The sequence below is a fragment of the Aspergillus campestris genome (genome assembly GCF_002847485.1).
Source record: "Aspergillus campestris IBT 28561 chromosome Unknown P168scaffold_1, whole genome shotgun sequence".
In the NCBI taxonomy this organism is placed as follows: Eukaryota; Fungi; Ascomycota; class Eurotiomycetes; order Eurotiales; family Aspergillaceae; genus Aspergillus; species Aspergillus campestris.
Genome location: NW_020194336.1, coordinates 2,797,655 through 2,821,107, shown reverse-complemented (window position 1 = coordinate 2,821,107; position 23,453 = coordinate 2,797,655). Strand labels below are relative to the sequence as shown.

General features: G+C 52.8%; 9 protein-coding genes across 9 annotated transcripts; 6 read left to right on the top strand and 3 right to left on the bottom strand.

Moving 5' to 3' along the window:
- Positions 1-361: 361 nt before the first annotated feature.
- P168DRAFT_228670 (putative RNA binding protein (Arp)) lies at positions 362-2,664 on the top strand (the record flags this gene model as incomplete). Its single annotated transcript, XM_024833142.1, has 4 exons — positions 362-517; positions 754-811; positions 958-1,664; positions 1,729-2,664. 4 exons carry the CDS (start codon positions 362-364, stop codon positions 2,662-2,664), a joined length of 1,857 nt encoding a protein of 618 aa, XP_024697283.1.
- Positions 2,665-3,996: 1,332 nt separating this feature from the next.
- pre6 (proteasome core particle subunit alpha 4) lies at positions 3,997-5,269 on the top strand. Its single transcript, XM_024836419.1, has 5 exons — positions 3,997-4,099; positions 4,164-4,170; positions 4,230-4,282; positions 4,375-4,762; positions 4,850-5,269. Exons 1-5 carry the CDS (start codon positions 4,072-4,074, stop codon positions 5,184-5,186), a joined length of 813 nt encoding a protein of 270 aa, XP_024697282.1. The 5' UTR covers positions 3,997-4,071; the 3' UTR covers positions 5,187-5,269.
- A 121-nt stretch (positions 5,270-5,390) lies between these two features.
- On the bottom strand, positions 5,391-6,540 carry P168DRAFT_286764 (CHY zinc finger protein). Its single transcript, XM_024836418.1, has 6 exons — positions 6,348-6,540; positions 6,240-6,283; positions 6,092-6,165; positions 5,911-5,972; positions 5,704-5,805; positions 5,391-5,615 (listed from the first exon to the last, which is right to left on the bottom strand). The coding sequence occupies exons 1-6, from the start codon at positions 6,350-6,352 to the stop codon at positions 5,534-5,536; spliced, it is 369 nt and encodes a 122-aa protein (XP_024697281.1). The 5' UTR covers positions 6,353-6,540; the 3' UTR covers positions 5,391-5,533.
- Positions 6,541-6,753: 213 nt separating this feature from the next.
- Positions 6,754-11,328, top strand: P168DRAFT_247213 (putative inositol polyphosphate phosphatase). The gene is made up of 6 exons (XM_024834073.1): positions 6,754-7,119; positions 7,178-9,542; positions 9,589-9,798; positions 9,846-10,105; positions 10,164-10,831; positions 10,890-11,328. The coding sequence occupies exons 1-6, from the start codon at positions 7,072-7,074 to the stop codon at positions 10,963-10,965; spliced, it is 3,627 nt and encodes a 1,208-aa protein (XP_024697280.1). The 5' UTR covers positions 6,754-7,071; the 3' UTR covers positions 10,966-11,328.
- Positions 11,329-11,539: 211 nt separating this feature from the next.
- Positions 11,540-12,403, bottom strand: P168DRAFT_323765 (glutathione S-transferase family protein; the record flags this gene model as incomplete). Its single annotated transcript, XM_024840730.1, has 3 exons — positions 11,540-11,696; positions 11,797-12,195; positions 12,306-12,403. 3 exons carry the CDS (start codon positions 12,401-12,403, stop codon positions 11,540-11,542), a joined length of 654 nt encoding a protein of 217 aa, XP_024697279.1.
- An 884-nt stretch (positions 12,404-13,287) lies between these two features.
- On the top strand, positions 13,288-13,947 carry P168DRAFT_278246 (uncharacterized protein; the record flags this gene model as incomplete). Its single annotated transcript, XM_024835675.1, has 2 exons — positions 13,288-13,630; positions 13,805-13,947. The coding sequence occupies 2 exons, from the start codon at positions 13,288-13,290 to the stop codon at positions 13,945-13,947; spliced, it is 486 nt and encodes a 161-aa protein (XP_024697278.1).
- A 1,173-nt stretch (positions 13,948-15,120) lies between these two features.
- Positions 15,121-16,157, top strand: P168DRAFT_301335 (peroxidase family protein; the record flags this gene model as incomplete). The annotated part of the gene is made up of 5 exons (XM_024838515.1): positions 15,121-15,229; positions 15,279-15,471; positions 15,533-15,580; positions 15,645-15,916; positions 15,985-16,157. 5 exons carry the CDS (start codon positions 15,121-15,123, stop codon positions 16,155-16,157), a joined length of 795 nt encoding a protein of 264 aa, XP_024697277.1.
- A 2,356-nt stretch (positions 16,158-18,513) lies between these two features.
- On the top strand, positions 18,514-20,440 carry P168DRAFT_308575 (glycoside hydrolase family 27 protein; the record flags this gene model as incomplete). The annotated part of the gene is made up of 7 exons (XM_024839211.1): positions 18,514-18,597; positions 18,669-18,801; positions 18,852-18,992; positions 19,065-19,154; positions 19,230-19,535; positions 19,658-19,842; positions 19,949-20,440. The coding sequence occupies 7 exons, from the start codon at positions 18,514-18,516 to the stop codon at positions 20,417-20,419; spliced, it is 1,410 nt and encodes a 469-aa protein (XP_024697276.1). The 3' UTR covers positions 20,420-20,440.
- A 131-nt stretch (positions 20,441-20,571) lies between these two features.
- Positions 20,572-22,696, bottom strand: P168DRAFT_263061 (F-box domain protein). The gene is made up of 2 exons (XM_024834778.1): positions 22,185-22,696; positions 20,572-22,106 (listed from the first exon to the last, which is right to left on the bottom strand). The coding sequence occupies exons 1-2, from the start codon at positions 22,502-22,504 to the stop codon at positions 20,780-20,782; spliced, it is 1,647 nt and encodes a 548-aa protein (XP_024697275.1). The 5' UTR covers positions 22,505-22,696; the 3' UTR covers positions 20,572-20,779.
- Between the last annotated feature and the right edge of the window lie 757 nt (positions 22,697-23,453).

The window sequence follows — 23,453 nt, the reverse complement described above, 5'->3', positions numbered from 1 at the left end:
TCTCTCTCTCTCTCCTCTTTCCCTCTTTCCCTTTCCCTTTCCCCCCTTAGGACCGAATCCACCTTCTCTTCCTCCCCTTCCCTTTCGTTCCCCGTTACTGGTTCTTCGTTTTTTTCTTTTTTATTTCCTTTTTGGGAGTCTCTTCTTCTTTGTTCCAGCTCTCACCGGTTGAGCCCTTCTATTGTACTTTTTTTCTTATCCTCGATTCCCGGTGTCTCTCCCCCCCTGCTCACCAAATAGAGACAAATCAAATTCTTTACAATCTCGTCCTCCCATCCCAAGTCGACCTTTTTCCATTCTCTCCCTCCTACCCTGTGCGGCCTGTGAGAGAGCCTTTCCCGGCATCCAGACAGCTTGAGCGATGGCAGCCGTTTCAGCGCCCACTCCTAAGCTGGATCGCTATATTGTCGTCCACGTCGCAACCACCTGCGATGAACATGGAGTCTACGTCACTAAGGATTCAGCGGAGGTGATTGAGTTGGGTTGGATTTTGTTGGATACCAAGACGTGCGAGGAGGTAAGCAATTCGTTCATCTGGGTTTTTGCATTCGGGGAAGGTTGAAACACGGCTTCATCCCCCTCCTCCTTTCTTCGCGTTGTCCCCCTCCCCCCCGATCGACTCGTTGCCCCGCCTAGGGGTAAATGAGGGGGTTAAAGAGATGAAAGTGTATCTGGAGAGGGGAATAAAAAAAAACGAAAAGCTTGTTGTTATGTACCCGCATATCGCTAACTTGGGTTGCTTCTCCCGTGTAGTTGCACCACGAAAGTGTTCTCGTCAAACCCGTCAACACCCCCATTACGCCTCTCTGCAGTAAGTGCATCCAACCGTCCAATTGATCGACCATCAAACCTTCAATGCCCTTCCTACCTGGTTTTCCCCAACTCCCCCTCACGTCCCTTTCCACCAATCCTCAAAGTATTCGGTCTGTTGGTTCCATGGCTGACGGTCTTTTGAAGCGAGCCTTACAACTCTGACATGGGAGCACGTCCGCTCGGCAGGTACTTTCCGCGACGCCATCAACCGCTTTGACGCCTTCGCCCAGGAACATCTCATCAGCAAGAACTTGGAATTCGCCTTTGTGACACTGGATTCGTGGGACCTTCGCGTGCAACTGCCCCGTGAGGCCCGCGACAAGGCGGTGGTGCTGCCCCCGTATCTCCAGCACTCCCGGACGTTTGACCTGCGCACCGAGTATCAGAGATGGCAGACTCATCACCCCGAGTCCCTGCCTTTCGGCCCCAGCTCCCTCTCCAACATCTGCGCCGCCCTCGAAGTCGAACCCGTCCAGTCCTCCGCCCCCATTAAGCACAACCTCCCCTTCCACCTGCAGGCCTTGGCCCCCGCCTCCCCCCGACGCGCCATGGACGAGGCCATCACCCTGGCCCGCGTTCTCCGCGGACTCATCCGCAAATCTCAGCCCCCGCACGAGCACCCCGAGATCCTCACCCGGCCGATGGATGCCCGCGCCGACGTTCGTGCCTTCTTGACGGAGCGCAGCAAGGTCCTCCATCTGAGTGGACTCCCCCACGATACCACGCAATCGGAGCTGGAGAGCTGGTTCACCCAGTTCGGTGGTCGCCCCATCGCCTTCTGGACTCTCCGCACGCCGGACCAGCACAAACCGACCGGCACGGGCTTTGCTGTCTTTTCATCGCACGAAGAGGTATGTGTTTTGGTCTTCTTGACGGTTGTTTGATCCACAGAGCTGACTTTGGTGTGACTTCTAGGCTGCCGAGAGTCTCTGCATGAATGGTCGTGCTCTGAACGAAAAGGCCATCGAGGTCTCTCCCTCCTCCAGCCGTGTTCTGGACCGTGCGGCCGAGATCCTGACCCCGTTCCCCCCGTCGAAGAACCGCCCCCGACCGGGCGACTGGACTTGCCCCTCGTGTGGCTTCTCCAACTTCCAGCGTCGCACCGCTTGCTTCCGCTGCTCGTTCCCTGCTATGGCGGCCAACCCCGACCCGATGGGATACGGCGCGTATGGCTACGGTCCTCCGTCGATGATGCCTCCCCACATGAATCACGGTCACGGCATGGGCCACCCGCGAGGCATGGGTGGCAACGGCGGCGTTGTTCCCTTCCGGGCAGGAGACTGGAAGTGTGGCGGGGACGGCTGTGGCTATCACAACTTCGCCAAGAACATCAACTGCCTGCGCTGCGGCGGCCCCCGGTCCGGGGCCGCGGTGGTCGCCGATTCGGCCTTCCCGTCGCCGATGGACCCGCCATCGACGTTCAGCATGGGGCCCAACTCCATGGCCAGCACTCCGGCACCCGGCCCCTTCACCTCCGCTGCGGGCGGTTTCGGCGGCTTCAACAACCAGCAGTTCGGCGGGCCTAGCAGCTACGCCCTGCCATCGGCGGCCGGATTGGGGAGCGGCGGCCCGGGTGCTGCTTACCCCCAGATGGGTGGTCAGATGAATGCTGGCTACGGCTCGACCAACGCCTCGCACTCGGCTGCCTCGTTCGCCAACCCCGCCACGCAGGCCGCGTTCACCGGTGCCGACCATGCCTCGTCGACCAGTGCCTCGAATGGTGCCTTCTACGGGAATGACGGCACGAGCGATCCGTTTGCGTTCCTGTCCACCGGTCTGGGCGGGTTGACGGTGGCCGACGATGGCCATTCCCGCCGCAACGGCGCTGGCGCGAACAAGTCTCCTGCGTAAATCCAGGAACCTCTCTTCACTTAAATTCTTCGTCCCTGGAGAAACTTTTCTTAACCCATTACCTTCTTGTTCATGACGCACTCCTCACTTTGTTTTGTCAATATGGTGGTCTAGATTGTTGGTATATGTGATGGTTGATACTCGTTGATGCGTGTTTGTATAAGGGATTCTGCCGTTCGGGTGCATTCGGTTGGGAGGAGCAGGCCGGTAGCGTGTCGTCGTTTCATCGGATTGGTCTTTGTTTTGTCTCATCTTGCACAGCCTTTACGTCCAGCCTTTTCGGTATGTTTTATTATTGCGTGTTTGCAAGCGATGTTCTTGAGGGTATAGAGGGGTCTGTCCTGGTCGACGGAGGCCGGGGCGGCTTCGTCCGTCAATTCTCCGATTTGTTGGCTACCTTTCCCCCAGCCCGTTGTTTCCTCGGCCTGGGACTTGCAGAGGGGTTCATCGCTGGGATGGCCACCCGATTGGACGTCGTGACTCACTCATGGCATTGCATTTCTAGATATTGTTTTCTTTTGCGAGTTCATCTCTGCACTCTTTGGCACTCAGGAATCATTGGGGGATTACGGTATTGCTCACGGATGGGATACAATGGAACGGACTCTGTTGGGGGTGTTGGGGTATTCCTTTTGAGCCAGCAAAATTTGAGCCAGCAATGACAGATTTGGGACATGCGAGGCATACGGATTGGGAATCGAAGGTTGTTTTTTTTCTTTACTTTTTTTTTTTTTTTTTTGAATGTCCATAATTATTCTGTCTTTATTCCTATTTGTTTTTTGTCCTCTCATTTGGTCCTGTGCCTTTGTATGGAAAAGTTGCCGCGGTCCTACGCTGCCGTTATTGTACAGAAGTGGCTGTTAGATGTTCGCCTGTTTTGGACCGAACTGGCATTTTAGACTGTTCTTCTGTCCGTGCAACTTTGAATGTAATTTGTAAGATTCATTGTGTTCAACTAGATCTTTGAACGATATACGGAGTAGCTATGACGATCATGTTCCCGGGAGCGAGAATATACTAGTATCTTGCCAGCACAGCTGTAGTGTTAGCTACAACATGTTAGAGTAGCCTGATTTTCAGACCGACTAAATGACCATCACGATTTTACACCCCATAATTCAAAGCATACAATCAATTGATTGAAACCCAGGACAAGTAAGTGCAAGTGGAAACCCAAGTGGAGAGCCCGAGCTAACCGCGCGCCAAGCGCTAGCAGAGCTCTGGAGGCAGCCGCGGGCCTCGCGTCCAACGACCTTCTGTCATCGCCCAGACCGGACAGCGGACATCTTCAGCGTTCAACGACCCAATATCACGAATTCATCTTTTCAACGTTATTCCGAGCTTTCTGACCTGTTTGCTATCACCTGAATATTTCGCTGGTGCTTCGATACATCGACGTTGCCCATAATGTCCGGATATGACCGAGCTCTGTCAGGTAAGAGAGCTATCACCCTAGCTTTATTGAATGGTGAGGTTCGAGGATGCTGACAGCTTGATAGTGTTTAGGTATGAATATTGGATCGTCGTCTGGTTCATTGAATATCAAGCTAAACGCCCATTTGCAGCCCCGACGGGCATGTCTTCCAGGTAGAATATGCCATGGAAGCTGTCAAGAGAGGTAGGCACCCAGCTCCCCCATCCCCGCCCCATCTCCCAACCCCATCTTCCCCCAACCAGCCAAATACTAATCTCTCTTCTTCACCCTCAAAGGCACCTGCGCTGTCGGCGTAAAAGGCAAAGACGTCGTCGTGCTCGGCTGCGAGAAGCGCTCGGCCCTCAAGCTCCAAGATACCCGCATCACACCGTCGAAGATCGCCAAGGTCGACAACCACGCCGTGCTGGCCTTTGCCGGCCTGAACGCCGACGCCCGCATCCTGATCGACAAGGCCCGCTTAGAAGCCCAGTCGCACCGGCTGACGGTCGAAGACCCCGCGTCCATCGAATACATCACGAAGTACATTGCGGGGGTGCAGCAGCGGTACACGCAGAGTGGAGGCGTGCGGCCTTTTGGTATCAGCACGTTGGTGGTGGGGTTCGATCCGAATGATGGCGTGCCGAGGTTATATCAGACTGAGCCGTCGGGGATCTATTCTGCTTGGTATTTATTTCTTTTTCTTGGATCCTTTTACGGGGGGTCTGGTGTTGGGGTAGGGGTTGTTGGCTAATGGGTTTGTTTGCTGTATAGGAAAGCGAATGCTATTGGCCGGTCTAGCAAGACCGTCCGCGAGTTCCTCGAACGCAACCACCAGGATGACATGGACCGCGAGCAGACGATCCAGCTGACGATCAAGTCGCTGCTGGAGGTCGTGCAGACGGGCGCCAAGAACATCGAGGTGGCCATCATGGCGCCCGGCCAGACGATCGAGATGTTGCCGGATGACCAGATCGAGTCCTACGTCAAGAGCATAGAGACGGAGAAGCAGGAGGAGGCCGCCAAGAAGAAGACCGGTCGGTCGGGCACCACCACGGCTGCCATCCTAACGCGCCCCGGTGGCGGTGAGGGCAGCGAGGCTCGGGAGTAGGCTTGTTATGGGGGATGATGATGTTGACTAGTTAGTTAATTAGATTAAGCTATGTGGGCTACGTTGAACATGCTATTTCTTTCCATTATCTCTCTTTCTCTTGTTCCACCTTGAAGTGCGTATTGGTGCCGCTATCTGTAGTGTATGGCCATATGCCTGCACATGTACGTTTAAAAGGACGTATATACACATTGCTTTATTCTAAAGCAAGACAGGAGGTAGTATGTCTGTATGTCTGTATGTATTGTGTATATGTATGTGTTTGTATATGTATGTGGAAGGCATAAATCATAAGCATCGTAACCGCAACCACGAGGATCCGTAGATCCAGATCTAGACAGCTATATCTAGCACAAGCGCTCCGAGGTATCTTTGAGAGAGAAGATGGAGCGTTCGTTGTCGCCGCGCACACGATCATCCTTGAGCATTCTACATAATTAGCATCCTTCCTACACATACATATATATAGATATATAGATATATAGATATATATGTATGTCTGGAGAAGAGTACACACCTGTTATCGACACGAGCATCATCACCCTCTACGTGCAGCGCAGGCTTAGGCGTCACTGCCTCGAGGACGAAGTGGTTGTCGCAGTGGGGGCAGTATTCGTCGCTGTTTCGGGGTGGATTTGTTAGTATAATGGAAGTGTAACGGAGGGTTTGTTCTTTGTTCTTTGTGTGAATGTGGGTGTGCATGTGTAAGGGAGGAAGGGCATACCTCTCTTCAAACTCCGCCGAGTCCTTCCGGAAACACTTTTTGCATTTCTTGCAGGCGAAGATCTGGTGCGCACATTGTCTGTTAGATATAATGGTCTTGCAAGCATTTTATGCGATATAGGATTGTTGATATTGGCGGACGACAATAGGGTTCACGGTGATGGTGGGGTAGATGTATATACCATCTCGGGAGATTTTTTGAGCGAGTGGTCTTCTTGCTCCATGTGGCATTCAGCGCAGTCGAACCATTTCCGACCTGGCTTGTTATTATTTCATCTCATATTGTGGGAGGGGGACTGAAGTATCAGTCGGAGGAAAGGGGGTATGTACAGCATGCAGAGCGGATAGAGACCTGGGCGTTGAGGATGTGTTTACTAGATGAAAAAGCGTTAGTGTGGCTGATTTGTGATCGACAGGATCCGATCGCGGGTGACGTACCACATGATGGATATGGGTTAGGGAGAGATCAGAGACAGGGGTGGTAGTGGTGGTGGCAGTGGCCGTGGTGGTAGTAGGAGTGGTTGAAAAGGAAGAAATTCGGAGAAGGGAGGCGGATGCGAGGATGGTGGAGACTGGGGGGCAAAGAGCCAGATTAACGCCGGGATGTGTTGATAGGACTAGATAAAGACAACTAAATATTAGAGTAGGCAACGGTTTAGTTTGAGATGACTATCACTAGACCATGATCGGGACTGGTATATTCTACTGAGTTCAAAGAATCCGACTCGTGCGGAACGAGCTACAGCTGACAGCGCGTGGTCAGTCTTGGTACCTGGCTTGGTTGTCCATCATCTGCCTCCCCACACCCTCTTCTCTTCTCCCTTTCCATCTCTCCCTCTTTCTACCACTCCCGACTTTAATCTCTCTCCTCACCACGTTTCCCCTCTTTCATACTTCTGTCTTCTCTCGCTACCATCTTACTCGTGATATCTGGCATCAAACAGTGTCATCCCTTTGTCTCCTTATTCCGCCTTCGTTCCCCCGACTTCTGGTTCCCCCATTACGCCGAGCCCACTTCGAAACTCCGCCACCCGCCGACCTCGGGGTTTCAAACCACTTGAGCTCCCTTCTATGTCACGCCCCTTGATACTCAGTTGAATTGGTTGCAATTGAAGGTATATGGTCTATCTGAGCCGCAGCTTGTGTTGGATCGATCGTGAGTATGGAGAAACCTGGAGAGGGCAAGGAGAGCGCGGATAATGCTCCTATTGTATGTTTTGCGGTCCCTTCCCCCTGGCCACTATATAGTACTTACAGAGAACCTGCAGAGACCGGTATCGTCACTGCTGTCGCATTTCGAGAACCTTACCACCCGCCGCCCGTCTCCGTCTGCCCAGTCGCGCGATTCATTGTCCGTCCTGAAATCCTCCGAGCCAACTGATGATTTCCGGGCCCGGGCTTCCCTCGACTTGCCTCGTTCGCGTTCCCCCTGGGCCTCGACATCCGATCTGCAACATGATGACCGCTCTGGATTCGTCCCGACGAATGGGTATTCGGCGAGGAACAGTGGATCGCCCGGGAGATTACCGGGAAGACGGCAAAGTCGGCCAATGTCGATGAACTTCCGCTCCTCGCCGCAGCTGGCGCCGACTCTGACGGTGGACTCCCCGCGGTCACCCCCGCGGGAATTGGGGAGCCCAGTACATCGCGACCATGATTTTCGGACCTCTCGCAGCCCCGGCAACCATGTGCGGGACTCGTTGCCCGCGATACCCCAGCGCCCGTTCAATCGGGCGATCTCCCCCATGTCCGCTTCGTCGGTTCCAACGGAGCAGAAGGTCTCCCACTTGTCCCCGAGCGCGTCGAACACCATCAGCGTGGGGGAGGATGGCATGTCGGGTCGCAAGTTGAAAAGTGCGTCGCTGCCTCCGCCTGCGAACCGCGCGGCAAAGCCCAAGATTCCGGCCAAACCGGCGGCGTTGGCCCACCAGGATGGAGGTTGCTTGGCTCCTCGGTCGGAGCGTGCGGTTTCCGAGGAGCGGGTTTCACCGTTCAGTACACCTCCGAGTAGCCCGGAGAAATCGCCGAAGCAGTTGTCCACATCCAGAGCGTCGACCTTCCCGCATTCGCTGTCGCAGCCGGAACGTCCAAGTCCGAGCCCGTTGATAGGGAGAGGGTCACCCGCTCCTCCGATACATACAATGCATAGCGCACGGGAGTCGTCGTTGTCTCGGCCGTCGGGAATGTTCGGGGCTCCGCAACCTCCAGTGCACTCGAAACCATTGATGGTTCACATTCCCCAGGGACCGTCCGTGCAGCCACGATCGCTGGCGAGCGCACCCACAGCCGGTCCGCCGCTGTCTAACCGGTTACAAGCCATCGACAGCCCATACGAGCGGCCGGGTCTCCCCCCACGGCGTCGCGCCTCGCGGTCTCCGTCCCGACCTGCGTCCCGCCTGGAACCCGCGTACACCGGTCCTGTCTCGCGGCCGGGATCGCGAGCATATGCTCATGGTGAACTGCAGACTCCCAGCCAGGTTCAACGGCAACCGTCGTTTTCTCGCGACACCAAACCCGGAGTTGCCCGGCCGCTCGCAGAACGGCCTAGTGTCGAGCCGCCCGTTATTGAGCAACCGGTCGTTGGGCGGCAACCGGTTCGCCCGATCCAGACGGACGAAGGCATCTTGCGAGTGGATTACCCGGATACATCGTGTGCGAACCGACGCCCTCCTGTCCTGAAGAGCGGTCCGCGGGAGATCAACACGCGGTACGACACTCGTCTGATGGATGTGTGTGGGAAGCATGTGTGCACCACTGGCTATCTCACGCGGGTGTGGGATCTCACGGACGGCGAGCAGATCTTGAGTCTTAGCCATGGTGAAACCGTGAAGAGTTTGTCGATCGCTTTCAAACCCGGTACGGGACTTGAGGACGAAGGACAGCGATTGTGGCTAGGAACAAGTGCCGGTGAACTGCATGAAGTCGATATCCCCACTCGGGCGATTGTTGCCAGCCGGTCTTATCCGTCACGCCGGGAGGTCATCAAGATCCTTCGACATAAGAAGGAGATGTGGACTCTCGATGACGAGGGTCGCTTGCTTGTATGGCCGCCGGATGAATCGGGAACCCCGCAACTCCAGTACAGCTACCATAATCCTTACGACCGTGTCGCGCGGGGGCACACCTTTTCGATGGTTGTTGGCGATACCCTCTGGCTGGCCACTGGAAAGGATGTGCACATTTACCGGCCCAACGCAGCTGACGATGTTTCTTTCCGAGTTCTTCAACGGCCACTAGGCGCGCAGCATACAGGGGAGGTGACGTCGGGTGCCTACACCACCAAACATGGCGGTCGCGTGTACCTCGGCCATGCTGACGGCAAGGTGACCATCTATTCGTCCGCCGATTACGCATGTTTGGCCGTGGTCAACGTCAGCGTGTACAAAATCAACTGTCTGGGTATCGTCGGGGACTATCTCTGGGCGGGCTACAAGACTGGTATGATATATGTATACGACACGACTACCAATCCCTGGACCGTGAAGAAGGATTGGATTGCCCATGACAGCCCGGTGTCCCAGTTCTTGCTAGACTGCAGCAGCGTATGGACAATGAACCGGCTCCAGGTGACGTCGTTGGGCTTAGACAACTGCATCCGCTCGTGGGATGGCATGCTGGAGGATGATTGGCTCGGTAAGTCTATCTGGGTGGATTGTGTGGCCATGGCTAACGTATGCAGATTCTCGGATGCAAAACAGGGACTTCGAATACTGCAAGTTCCGGGAAATCAACGCCGTCATCATGACTTGGAACGCTGGTGCCTCTACCCCAGGGAGCGTGCGCACAACCACCTTTATCCAGGATGCGATCCGTCCCGACAACCCGCCGGAGATTTTGGTCTTCGGTTTTCAGGAGTTGGTCGATTTGGAGAATAAAAAGATCACTGCCAGTACGTGTCAATCCGGTCCCGGTTTGAATTGTACTAACGCAGCGCAGAGAGCCTGCTCATGGGAAGCAAGAAGAAGGAAACTGGAGAGAAGGAGCACATGAGCCGGCAGTATCGTGTGTGGATGGAACATTTGACTCGCTGCATCAACGAGTGCATGCCTTTGGATGAGTCGTATGTGCTGTTGCACAGCGCAAACCTGATAGGTCTTTTTACGTGCATCTTTGTCAAGCACAAAGAGCGCCATCGTATTAAGGGTGTCAATGCTGCGGAGGTGAAGCGTGGAATGGGTGGACTGCATGGGAATAAGGTAATTTTCCCTAGTTTTCTTTTCGCGCAATGATAGGGTTGACATGCTGACTCTATAGGGTGCTCTCATCTTCCGCTTTATCCTCGACGACACCTCGCTCTGTTTTGTGAATTGCCACTTAGCTGCTGGACAGACTCAGACGGCAAACCGCAACAATGACATCGCGGGGATTCTCGAGGCGGAATCACTCCCCGCGGAGCACAGCCCCACAGCTCGATTGGATCATTTCGTCAGCGGCGGTGACGGCTCGATGATCATGGACCACGAGATCTGTGTCCTCAACGGCGATCTCAACTACCGCATCGACTCGATCCCACGGAACGTGATCATCGAAGCCATCCGGAACAACAACCTGGCCAAACTGCTCGACCGGGACCAGCTGCTAGCATCGCGGCGCAAGAACCCAGGATTCCGCCTCCGGTCGTTCAACGAAGCCCCGATCACGTTCGCCCCGACTTACAAATACGACGTGGGCACAGACGAGTACGACTCGAGTGACAAGAAGCGATCGCCTGCGTGGTGTGATCGCATTCTGTATCGGGGCTTGGGACGCATCAAGCAGTACGACTACCGACGGCTTGAAGTCCGCGCGTCGGACCATCGGCCCGTGACTGCATCATTCAAATTCCGCATCAAGACTATCCTGCCGGAGGAACGCACCACGGCATGGGAGACCAGCCAGCAGGACTTCCAGGTAGAAAAGCGGCGGCTCGCATCGGAGGCGAGGTATGTCCTCCTCCAATCATTGCAAACTTTCCACATGAATACTAACGGATTCACACAGCATCGAATACCTCATCGGCGTCCTAGGCACGGACCCAAAACAAGCCCGCGCCTTGATCCTAGGCGCAGGAGCCTAGTCTCCCACTGGCCTAGTCATTCTCCTTCGCTGACCTGACCCGACCTACAATCTGGTCTTGTTTATATTACCTTCAATCTGTTTATTTGTGTTGGACTATTCTTCTGGTTAGCGGAGGCCGAAACGATGGGGGACTGCGCAGCAGTCATGCTGTATGACTAATGAATTTACGATAGACATGGTTTTTATGAGCCAGAGGTGTGTTAGAGCTGCCTTTTCTGAAGGAGGCAGGGGAGCCTGGCACTTGAATCATTAATGGGTGTTGGTGTTGGTGCTGGGGGATCTACTGTATGTATGTACAGCTGTGTATACGAGGGGGTAGATGGTATATAGTATAGGATAAGATAGGATGATTAGAATTGGGCCGCTGGCTTTCTCTACCTTTCTTCCACACTGACTTTTCACCTGGATGAATATAGAAAATTTCAAAACAGACAAGAAATAAATAAATAGATAATAAATAAACTGAAACCAAACGGGATATCTAAACATACACGATGCACGATAACACAAACCACCCCATCATAAACCACCAACTAAAGACACCTACTTAGCTTCTACAGAAAGCAAGCAAACTAAACAGACAGCTTAACAGCAGCCATCCCCTTCGCAACAGACCCCAGCGCCGCAACACGATCAAACCACGACGTCAGCTCCGGGAACCGCTCCAGGTCGAGCCCGACTGAGCCCGCCGCTGCGACGTACGGGAAGGCTGCTAGGTCGGCGAGGGTGCTTTATTCAGTTAGCTTGGTCTACCCCTCAAAAACATGGAATGGCACATTCCAAGGGGATAAATAAAGAGAGAGGAAAAGGAAAAGAGGGAGAGACAAACCATTTACTCCCCACCAAAAACCTCGTCCGAGCCGTCGAAAGCTGCTGCTCCAGCCTCAGATACAGTCCCAGCGCCTTGCGCGCAAACGGCACCTCCTCGTCTCCCTCGGGCCCCTTGTTCTTTCCGTCGTGGTGGTTATGATTGTCGGCAACAGTCGTGGAGAGGACGGAAATCCAGCGCACGACTTCCTCCGCCTCCTTGGAACCCTGTGCGTAGGAGATGTGTTTGTGCTGGTCGTGCGAGGAGAGCAGGTAGGTTGTGATCTCGGCGAAGCCGGAGAAGACGTGGTGGGTGCCGTGGCGGGAGATGTTGGTGATTAGGGGGAGGGTGGGGGATGCGGGGATGTTGGGGTCTTGGATTTCGGAGGGGGAGGAGATGAGGTGGAGGGAATGGGGGAGGCTGTTCATCTGTTAGTTTACTGCTATGTTTCTTTTATGGATTGGGAAAGATGTGTAGGTAGAGACGTGTGTAGAGGTGGGGTTGGAGGGGGGAAAGGGGATGAGACTGACCGGAGTTCTTCGAGGACGATAGCTACTGTGGCGGCGTCTTTGGAGCCCGGGGTGGCGTAGAGGGCGATTTGGCCGCGCTGTTCGTTGAAGACGTTCATTGTGGTAGACTAGAGACGTGTGTTGGTGGTTTTCAGAAGGTGAGGTTTTTGTAGATTGGTGGGGGGGGAAAGGGGAAAGGTTCTTTAATAGTCCGGATGAGATTGACGAGTTGGTGCCTGAGCTGGAAGAATGGGATGACGTTGATGTAAAAGTATTAGCGGGGGGAGTCATGCTACTGGTTGCTGTCCCGTGGTTCTTCTTTTCAACCCCAATTGTTCCCCTCTTTGTTCTTTCTTTTACTAACTACTTACCCCATAATATAATAGGGTATGGGAATGTTAAGGTAGTAAATATAAGTTCTTATCATTATGTGTTTCTTTCTGCTATAGTAGAATGATTTTTACCACTTCTGACTTGAAATTCAACTTTGTTGTTCCTCAACCATCACCAACTGGCCAATAGACTTTCTGGAACCACACAATTCTAGCACGTGCATTATTCAGGGTCTTGTATGGTCCAATCTATACAGCTGTATATTTAGTTCCATCCATACATTAGAACAGTCAATGAATACTGGCTCCTACGAAGTGGATGATCCCTCACTCTAGAAACCAATGGTTCATTTACAGGCTACCAAAATATACTGATGTTTGAGTGAATAAGATAAATATGCCCCAGGCATACAATCAGTATGGAAAGTACTAGAGAACTGTACTTGACTTCAGGATGAGAAGGTAACCAAGTGATAGATAAGGCATAATTCACAGTTCAATTCACTCACCCTTGGAACTATGCAACCCAGTAATGGAATATGCACCAACGACTTGTTCTCCCATATAAAAAGTATCTATCTACAATAACTACTACTGCAGATTCTACATGACACAACTGCCTTGATTCTCAACCTGACTTATTAGCATCATCGTCCGTTGAAATCATCAAAATGAGCACCCGGGATTTCTACACCGTCGCCCACGAAACCCTCCAATGCATCTACAGCAGCGTGGAAGTCGCCCAGGTCGCGCACGCCCGAATCCAAGCCCACAAAGCCACCGACGGCGCTAGCGACGAGGGCGAAGCAGAGCTAGCGGCTGTCATCCACGGTCTAGAACGCCTGATAGATCAGTTCGAGTTTCGCCTGGACACTGAGATTGGAGACACTCCGATGGCGATAAGGCTGAAGACGACCTTGAGGGGCATTCGAGATCTGCTGGAAACCTTGAGACCGTCCCCGGTGCTGGAGGATTTGTGCGCTTCTTTGGAGCAGTTGGGTGTTGAGAGGGATGGTACGTTTCTTTCTTTGTCTGTTTCGTTTTGTTTTCTGTTGGCTATCTTGGGCCTGTGCTCGCTGATATCTTTGATGTTGCTCTCTCTTCGGTATGAGTTTGCTGGGAGAGAGCCTGTTCAATCTGGTTGATTTCCCCACTAAATGATCGTATTGATACTATATAGTGGGAGAGACAGGACCACCGGAGAACACCGAAAGATAGAGTATGCTACGACTGCGAAGCGTGGTATTGAGATGCGTGCCAGGGACAGAAGGAAGATCATGGACGCCACCAACCGATGCTCAGGGAGCTTTGAGGATAACATAGTTGATTGAATGATGGCAAGAGCAAGGATATGTATCAAGGGGGTCAATGGTTTCAAACGATACTTCTCCTCAGCGGATGGGGGTTCTTTTTGATCTTGTGCAAATGGTTGAAGTGATATCTGAGTAAGTGTGAGGCCAGGAATCCGAGCTCAAATGCAGACATTGATTATGCAGCTCCTGCTCTAGTATGTGATAGTCTCTGTACGGAGGTCTTACCTTCGGCGAAATACTCAGACATCCGCAGACTTTATTTCTACTAATGCAGACCCTGCGTCATCACATTGACCATAATTCCTCATTTATTAAACCAGACCGGTGCCTGCAAGTCAGGCTCTCCGTAGTTTAGTTACATACGGAGGAATCCATGCTCTCGCCTTCGTCTCTCCATCGAAGATTCGACAATTGGACCAAACCAGCAGATTGAGAGTAACTATGTAAATGCGCGGCCAGAACAACTTTAATTGACCAATTGACAAATACCAAGGCCTGGATCGTTTACAATCGGTGACGAATGCTCTGTATCGTTCCTCAATAGTCACTCGCTGTCCCACCCTAGACCATGGTCAAGTCAACGAGCAAGCACACTGCTTCTGATACTGGCAACCGACCTACCCCAGGAAATCCCCAGCGAATGAGCACTGACAATACTGGATCAGCAGCGGTCTAGACACTTAATCTCTAGTGTTGGACCGCGTATGTCGCAGACAACGGTAGTCCCCTCGTACATCGTATTGAGTGCCATGTTCGGTTAGCCCGAGCCCTTCGGTATAGATGAACAACGTCGATCAGTCCTAAAATGTACATTCATCCTCGAATCCAAACCAGACATCGACCAAAGAGAATCCAACATTTGAAAATAAGTAGATCTATTGGGCAGACTCTCATAGCTGCAGCGGTTTCTAGTTTTTAGTACCTCTGGAAATGGATATGCATGCGACACCTCGGTTGAGCTGCCAATTTCCCTTGTTGATCGGATATCCGCCCGGAGATGAATGGAATGAAGGGGCCTTTGGCTCAGGGTATGTCGAGAGGGGTAGGACCGTTGACTCTATATAAGTTCCTCGAGGGTACGACTAGTACCCAGTTTATATTCGCATGAAACCCCACACTTTCTCTTAAACCGCCTGCAAGAGTACCTACCCCTGCCCAGAATCTGCACTCAAAACGCTTGATTGATCCACGATGAAGCTCGCCATTCTTTCAACCGCTCTGAGCTTCGTCTTGGCCACTGCAAATCCCCACTATGCACACGGCTCTGCTTCCAAGTGGGAGGCTCCCGGCTTGAATGACTGTATATTACCAAGATCCGAACCCGTAGACGAAGCTGACGGTATACATAGTCCGCGGACCATGCCCAATGCTGAATACCCTGGCCAACCACCATTTCCTACCGCACGACGGCAAAGGGATCACCAAAGATGTGCTTACTCGTGGCTTGGGCGACGGGCTGAACTTCAATGCGTCGCTTGCGGGCTTGATGTTCAAGATGGCTACTGTTGCTAATCCCGAGCCGAACGCAACCTTTTTCACCCTGTATGTATCCTGTCTTCTGCCTTTGCATTGGGAGAGACGTATGAGCTCACTGTCGTTCTAGGGATCATCTCAACAGACATAATGTCCTGGAGCACGACGCGAGCCTGAGGTAAGTTCATCATAGGATTCACACAATGACCGTCGATATGCATGACATCAAACTAAGATAACAGCCGCACCGACGCCTACTTCGGCAACAATCACGTATTCAACGAGACCATCTTCAACGAGACACGCGCATATTGGACTGCGCCCTTACTAGACGCCAAAATGCTCGCCAACGGCAAGATCGCCCGCCAGGTGTCTTCCCGTGCGTACAATCCCACCTACAAGTTCACCTCAAACACGGAGGCATTTAGCGTCGGGGAGGTCTCGGCCCCGATCGTTGCCTTTGGCGACATGGATGCGGCGACCGTTAAGCGAGATCTCGTGGAGTATTTCTTTGGTAAGTCCATGATCTCTGACACCATTTCGTATGCTATATTGTGTTCATGTGCTCATTGACCTGGACAGAAAACGAGCGTTTCCCTACCGAGCTGGGATGGTCGAGGAAGGAAGAGGTGGTTAATATTGAGGATATTACTCGACTGTCGGCGATTATCACGAACGCGACGAATCTTCTGACGGGGTCGCAGGAGAAGGAGACCAGGCGGAAGGACTTGCATAGTGGATTCCAGGTCCTTTAGGAAGGACTAGGGCAGGATGTAGATAAGTTTCAGCCTTCTACATAGTATTTGACATATCAGCCACGAATGACTATCCAAGATAGATTGTGCTGGATGGGCTTAAGCATTTGGTGTGACTGCTGTGGGCTTACACTGGGTGTGTATCGAGATGCAGACAATGTTCTCGGAAGCGCTCCCCGGCTGTGTGGAGATCGCACATGTGGCAGATATTATTTTAAGGGAAGTTGTGCATTATACTGGTGCTGGTCTGAATTGTCTCAGTAGACAGAGTTACATCAAAGATGTAAGTCTGCAATCAATACAGCCTCTGAGCCCATCAATTCTTGATTACACACAAGTAGTCACCAGGCATTCTCAGGAGAATGACATACCCAAGGGTTGGTTAGGAAGGTGTTTTTATGGTTTTAGAAACCCACCAAGCCACTCACCCCCAGCGAGCTGCTCATCCTGTATTAGATTGGCAGGACGCCCCCGGAACCCGGCCCCGGCCCACCCCAATGCGCCCCGGATTGGGGTGGAGGTCATCCAATTGCTTCGAGACCAGAGCGGGTGAATATCAAAGATAGCACCATCCAAATAACCCTTGCTATAGTTCGTCGTTTGACCCGCACAAGCACCCCGTCCATCTGGTACTCAAAGCCTTGTTTGGCAAGACCATTGCCAAAAAGTAAAAGTGCAGGATAACTCACCCAGTCTAAACATACCTAGACGGCATGCTAGCAACTACAATACTCTGAGTGAAGCAACTAGTTGGAATTGAATGCTGGGCTTGCACTACGGCGGACCCTCAGCTTGCCCACATTATTCCGAAAGATAATCAACAGGTAAGCAATAAGACATTTATATTGCTGTTCTATTAGTAACAGTTTGCCATCCAATATGGATCCCCACCTCGGCCGAACCTATATAGCCCGATACGCTTTTCAATATCGTCAGATCAAAATGCAATACCCCTTTGCCCAACATGTCACCATCAATTTGACTATGCCCTTGACCCAGGATTCATATATTAGAATATCAGTCAGGTTGAGCCCTATACCAAACGCTGGCCAGCGTTTTTGATGTAGCGGTCATGACCTTATTCAACCCACGCATCTCTAGTTTTCTGTTGGGTTCGAGATCGAGGACCAAGAGCGCAGGAAGACGGCAGCAAAGAATGGCATCCCCTTACAACGAATTATTCCCACAGCTGAGATGTACAAATGTTGAGAATATCAGTCAGCTCAAACCCTCCCAAAGTGCTGGTCAGCATTCTGGTGCAGCGGCTGTTACATCATGCCAGCTAAGCCGTGTGAGCTCCCTGCGCGGGCCTACGGTATTCTGCTGCTAGAAGCAGGGAAAGAAAGAAAGAGGAAAGAAAGAAAGAGGAAAGAAAGAAAGAGGAAAGAAAGGAAGAGGAAAGAAAGGAAGGACAGACATGAATCCCTAAACCCCGATGGGCAGTTAGGCTAAATACTGCTAATACTTGCCGGCAGTAGCTATCGGCAGGCACGAGGGTGCCAACAGCCGGGTCATCAAAAAAGACAACAAGGCACTCAACAGAAAAAAAGAGCCGAGTGTTTCACGAGTAAGAAACAACTACATATTGTCCAATCTTTCAACAGGAGATATCCGCTCGTTGGAGCTTGGGGCCCGACGTTTCCACGGGGCTTCCACTTTTCAGTTCTATACTCTTGATGTGAGACCACTAGATGGCTCATGGCTGCAAAGCAAGTAGGAAGAGAATAATAAGAATGTCTCAAGTATCTATAATCATACTATAACCACCCGCAACTGGTGGCCACAGGTAGCAAGCTTACTCTCAGCTCACCATATATCCCATATCACACCGGTGAACCGATTCAGTGTATTCAACTGCGCGATATCCCAGCTCCTAAATCAATCCAGCACAGATCAAGCTGCCTTGAGATTTCAAATCATGTCAACCCCATTCTATACCCTGTCAGCAGTTTAATAGCACGCCGCGCATTTCACGCATCCGGATTCGTGGATTGTTACTCCATCGGACACGGATTGCGGAGACGGTCTCTCCGCGGGGTTGCAAATCATCATCAACACCAGCTAGGGTCTGACTTTAGCGCCGCCTGTTCCACTATCTGATTGGGCGTATGAGAGCCACAGAGGAGAAAGAAGCCGTCAATCATCCCCCGAGCAGAGGTTAATTCAATCTACATGATGTTTCCCGCTGCGTGGTGTTGAAATGTGGAGCCGGCGGTGTCTAGAGTACAAATAGCCCGCCTTATGCTACTCATACGTTAGTAGTATTAGCTCATAAAATACAAATTTTGGCCTATCCTTGTTTGTGTTGCACGTGTCGACATTCTTTTCTTAGGTGAGGATCTACGTGATATTCAATATGCGTGATCGCGCTCTTTTCCTCTCCGCCTTGCTGGCTGGACTGCCGCATGGGACGCTTGCCCTGGAGATGGCAGATGGCATAGTAGGTCTCCATTTTCCCGTAGACTACTTGTCTATGTTAAATGTCAGAGGAAGACATACTGACCAGAATAGGGCAAACTCCCAGCTTTAGGCTGGAGCACCTGGAACGCCTTTGCCTGCGAGATCGACGCAGACAAGATCATGACAGCCGCCAACCAGTTCGTTGAACTGGGCCTGAAAGACCTGGGCTATGAATACATCAACAGTTAGTCCTTACAGCCCATCCTCTAAAGCCCAGTGTACTGACAGCTCCAGTCGACGACTGCTATTCGGAGAAGAACAGCCGCGATTCGGAAACCAATCGCATCAAGCCCGACCTGAACAAATTCCCCGATGGGATTTCCGGACTTGCAGAGCAGATCCACGCGTTGGGACTGAAAGTGGGGATCTACAGCAGTACGCCCTCCACCCCGGCCTTCTTTCCCCCTACCTTCGGAGCATTGAAGCGTCGGCTAATCTACTAAACAGGCGCCGGAACGGAAACCTGCGCCGGCTATCCCGCCAGCCTGGGCAACGAAGACATTGACGCCGAAACATTCGCCGAATGGGGCATCGACTGTACGCTCCACCTTTCTCCAGCCCCATCCCGCAGTATAGTACCTACTCACAGCAGACTAACAACATCAAAAACAGACCTAAAATACGACAACTGCGGCGTCCCGCCAGACTGGGCAGACGAGTACACCCACTGCGTCCCCGACACCTGGAACGGGGACTCCCTCTATCCGAACGGCACCTGTCCGGAACTGTTGAACCCGGCCCCGGAGGGCTACGACTGGAACGAATCCAACACGGCCAAACGGTACCGCGCTATGCGCGACGCTTTGCTGAAGGTCGACCGTCCGATCTTGTACGCGCTGTGTGAGTGGGGCCAGGCGGACGTCAACGCCTGGGGGAATGAAACGGCGCAGTCGTGGCGGACGACGCCGGATATCACTGGTGTGTATTCGTTGCTCTTTCTATTTCTATCCCGACGTGTTCTTCCAAAAGATCAGAAGAAAGAAAGAAAGAAATAAAGAAGAAAGAAAGGTTGAGACAAGCTAATGCGGATTACTACACAGATTCCTGGGACCGAATCATCGAACTCGCCAACGAGAACTCCTTTTACATGGAATACGTCGACTTCTGGGGCCACCCGGACCCAGACATGCTGGAAGTCGGAAACGGAAAGCTCACGCTCGAGGAGAACAGGGCGCATTTTGCGCTGTGGGCGGCGATGAAGTCGCCTCTGATTATCGGGACCAGCGTATGCTTTATTACCCTCTTCCTTATTCCTTCCTTCCTTCCTACCTACCTTCCCTTCTGTCATTCTGTATCTACCTTCCAAAGCCAAGCATACTAACCAAGTAAAGCTCGACACAATCGACCCCGACCACCTCGCGATCCTCAAAAACGAGTACCTCCTCGCCTTCAACCAGGACCCTGTGATCGGCCGCCCCGCCTACCCCTACAAATGGGGCTACAACGAAGACCACACGTTTGACCCTGCCCATCCGGCAGAGTACTGGTCGGGCCCATCGTCTACGTTGGAGGGGACGCTGGTGCTGATGTTTAACTCGGAGGGGGAGAAGAAGACGCGGACGGCGGTTTGGAGTGAGATTCCGGAGTTGGGCGGTGGTGAGCAGAGGGATGATAGGCATCAGAGTGGTCGACGCTGGAGTAGACGGGGTCAGAATGACAGACACCAGAGCGATGTCAAGGGTAAGGGGTTCCAGGTGACTGATGTGTGGACTGGGAAGGATTTGGGCTGCATTGAGGATCAGTATGAGGTTGAGCTGGAGAGTCATGATATTGCTGCGCTGGTTGTGGGGGGTGCTTGTTGATTTCGTTGGATGTTGAGGCAGAGTCAGTATAAGCTGACCAGGCTGTGGGGTATGGAGGGTAAAATGATGCTTCTCATACACTGAGGAAATACCTACCACTAGTCAGGATACAAAATGGAATTCTGTTGAGACAGATAAATAGTCAATCAATAAGACGGTGTAAATTCGACGAAATAAATACGAGCAAAATGATGTAATCAGTCCTCGACCAACTAAAAGCCCGCAATGACGAATATATATCCCAGAAAAAAAAAGTCACCCAAAAGACAGCCAGTATAGGGTATATCTCATTATAACATTATCCAACCAACACTCCTCACCGAGAACCCTCCCAGCGAAGACAACGACACCACCTGGCGATTACCGCCACAAATCCTGACGACTGTCGCGTCTCCAGCCCCCGCTGCTCTTCGGACGTCCGTCCTCCACAGGTATGGCCAGGAACCCGCCAAAGCCGTTACCAACCAAGGTGCTCTTTCTCGCTTCGCCGCCCCAGTTGCGGCTGAGCTGCGCGTCGTGGAGACTGACGGGTCGGGTGGTGCTGTCGCGACGGCCTCGGGTCGACGGCGGTTCGTAGGGAGTGAAGTTCCACTCTAGTTCGTCCAAGCCCTTGCTGTATATATCGAGTGGGCGCGAGAGGACCCCGCTCGCGAGTTGAGGCCCGCTGTCGCCTCCCCCGAAGAGACGCGGGGGTGGCAGCAGGAGAAGGGCTTCCGGTAGGTCGGCGTCCCGGACGTACAGTTGCCGCAGATATGGTAGCGAGTTGGATACCAGCGACCCGATCAGGTAGGTATAGTAGGAGGCTGAAACGGGTGGCAGCCCGTAGGAACCGTTGGGCGACGTGATCTCGTAATGGAGTAACTCCAAGGACCGAGATGCCAGGGGCGGTACCTTCTCCGCAGGGAATGATCGGGTCACTTCCTGGACTATCGAGAAACTGCGCAGGTTAGGCGCGGCTGGGAGGATGTGATAGATGCCCGACGGCACGACACCGGTCGATGTCAGGTTTAAGGAGGTCAGAGATTTGCGGCACTCCGGTACGGAGAAGATGGCGGCAAGCCCACTTGCGGTGACATTCGGCATATCGCGAAGGGTGAGCTTCTGGACCGGAGGAAATGGCGGTAGTGCTTGAGAATCAGCAAAGGCGGAATCGTCCAGCCAGGGAAGATCGTCCAGCGTCAATTCGCGAAGCCTGGGGAATGACCCCAGACCCGCCCGAAGCATCACCGGCTCGACGTGGAGCCGGGTGAGCTCCAGGACCTCCAGATTCATCCACAGATGGGATCCTGGCAATTGGGAGAAGCTCCCTTCGGACCCCTGATTATAGGTCATGCGGCGGATGTCGTGGCAGCGGGCCATCAGCTCCTGCTTCAAGGCCAGACACGACCCGTCGTCGCTGTATAAACCCGCAGGAAGGTCGACGTAGCGCAGGTTCGGCAAGACGGAGATGGTGCGGGCGATTTCCCCTTTGTTCGCTTCACGGGTCATGTACGGCATACGGAGCGACAAGACCATGTTTCCGAGCCCCTGCGACTGCCGGACCGAGCGCATGAAGATTGTCAAACGGACTTGCGGAGCGTCAATCGGATCGCCATTGCGGTCGAAGACAGAGCGGCGTTTTCGCTTGGCAGCTAACTGCACCTCGAGCTCACAGTAGTGGACTGGGTCGATTCGAACATGGGCGTACCTGTTGCGGGGCAAAAAAGGTCGATATCAGTCAAGCAAGCCACAAGAAAATCAACTCGCTTGCAGATGAGGTGCATACAGTAACGCTCGCGCGTCCAGATACCAATGCTTGCACGCTAACGCACAGTGGGCCAGATCCCGCATGTCACAAAGCATGCAACCATCCTCCGTCATGGACTCCTCGGAGGTATCATAGCTTGTATCAACGGCGTGTGGACAAACGAAGGCGAAAATTCGGGCTAACACCGGTCGGGGAAGTTTCTTGGTATAGTCGAGACCGCGCCGGGGCACTGGGGGGATGTCATCATGGTAGCGGTAACCATCGATGCGGAGAGAGTCGCTATTCCCCGCACGGCTACGGCTTTTCGACCGCCTGCGAAATCGGCTCAAGAATCCCATGATGGGAGCACCGGCATGGGAAGAAACACTGTGAGATGACCGATGAGGTCAAAATGAGACGGGGGGGGTGGAAGGGAAGAAGTGGGGGAGAGGGGGATGAAGAATGCTAAAAGGAATGAGAATGAGGGAAGAAAGAGAGAGGCTGATTAGCGAGAAGGAGGGTGGAAGAAGAGCCCGAAAGGCAGTGATGAGCGGGGGATGGGGGGGGGGGATTTGGCTGCATGTACCCGCCAGCTCGGATTCCCAGACTTTCCCTTTGTACCTGCAATTTCTTTGGCTCCTTTCAGTTGGGAGATGGAGATGTTCCTGTCGATGTCTATCCAGTCTCCAATCTCCGCCTCCTGACGGGGCACAAGGTTTGTTTTTGTTAAATCCACCCCTGGTCGGGGTCCGTTCTTGGTCCGATCGATTCAACCCTGCTCCTCAACCTGGACACTTATTCCTTTCACAAGGGAGTATAGCTTAGTACGCCCGATCTTATTTATAGCAGCCTATCAACGGAGTGATTGAAGTGGGAAGGACTCTGATGGCTGCAACGCCCCCGTCCCAGTTAGGGGCCGCAAGAACGCGCAGGCGGGTGTTTCAGCCTGGCGGTTAGTTCCTGCGGTGGTTGGCCCACCAGGGTGGAGCCTGGTCGGGGGAACGGTCAATTGTCACCTCTTTCAACCAACCCTCATGAACATTGGTCTTGAATGGGCAAGTTGATTGAGCGATTTTAGACCGGAAATGGCCTGCTATTCGGACACCGGCCTCGCTAATCGGGGTCGCTAAAAAGTGACGTGAGAATCGGTACTACATATTTTGGGGTTCCGATATGATACTAGCTGTGGCCAGGCGAGTCTATCCAGTCCAGGTTACGGAGTACTCTGTCTCCCATTCCAACTTCCTCCATCGCAATGACCAACACAGGAATCCGGAGCCTGGAAGAGCCTGAAAATCTTCAACATTA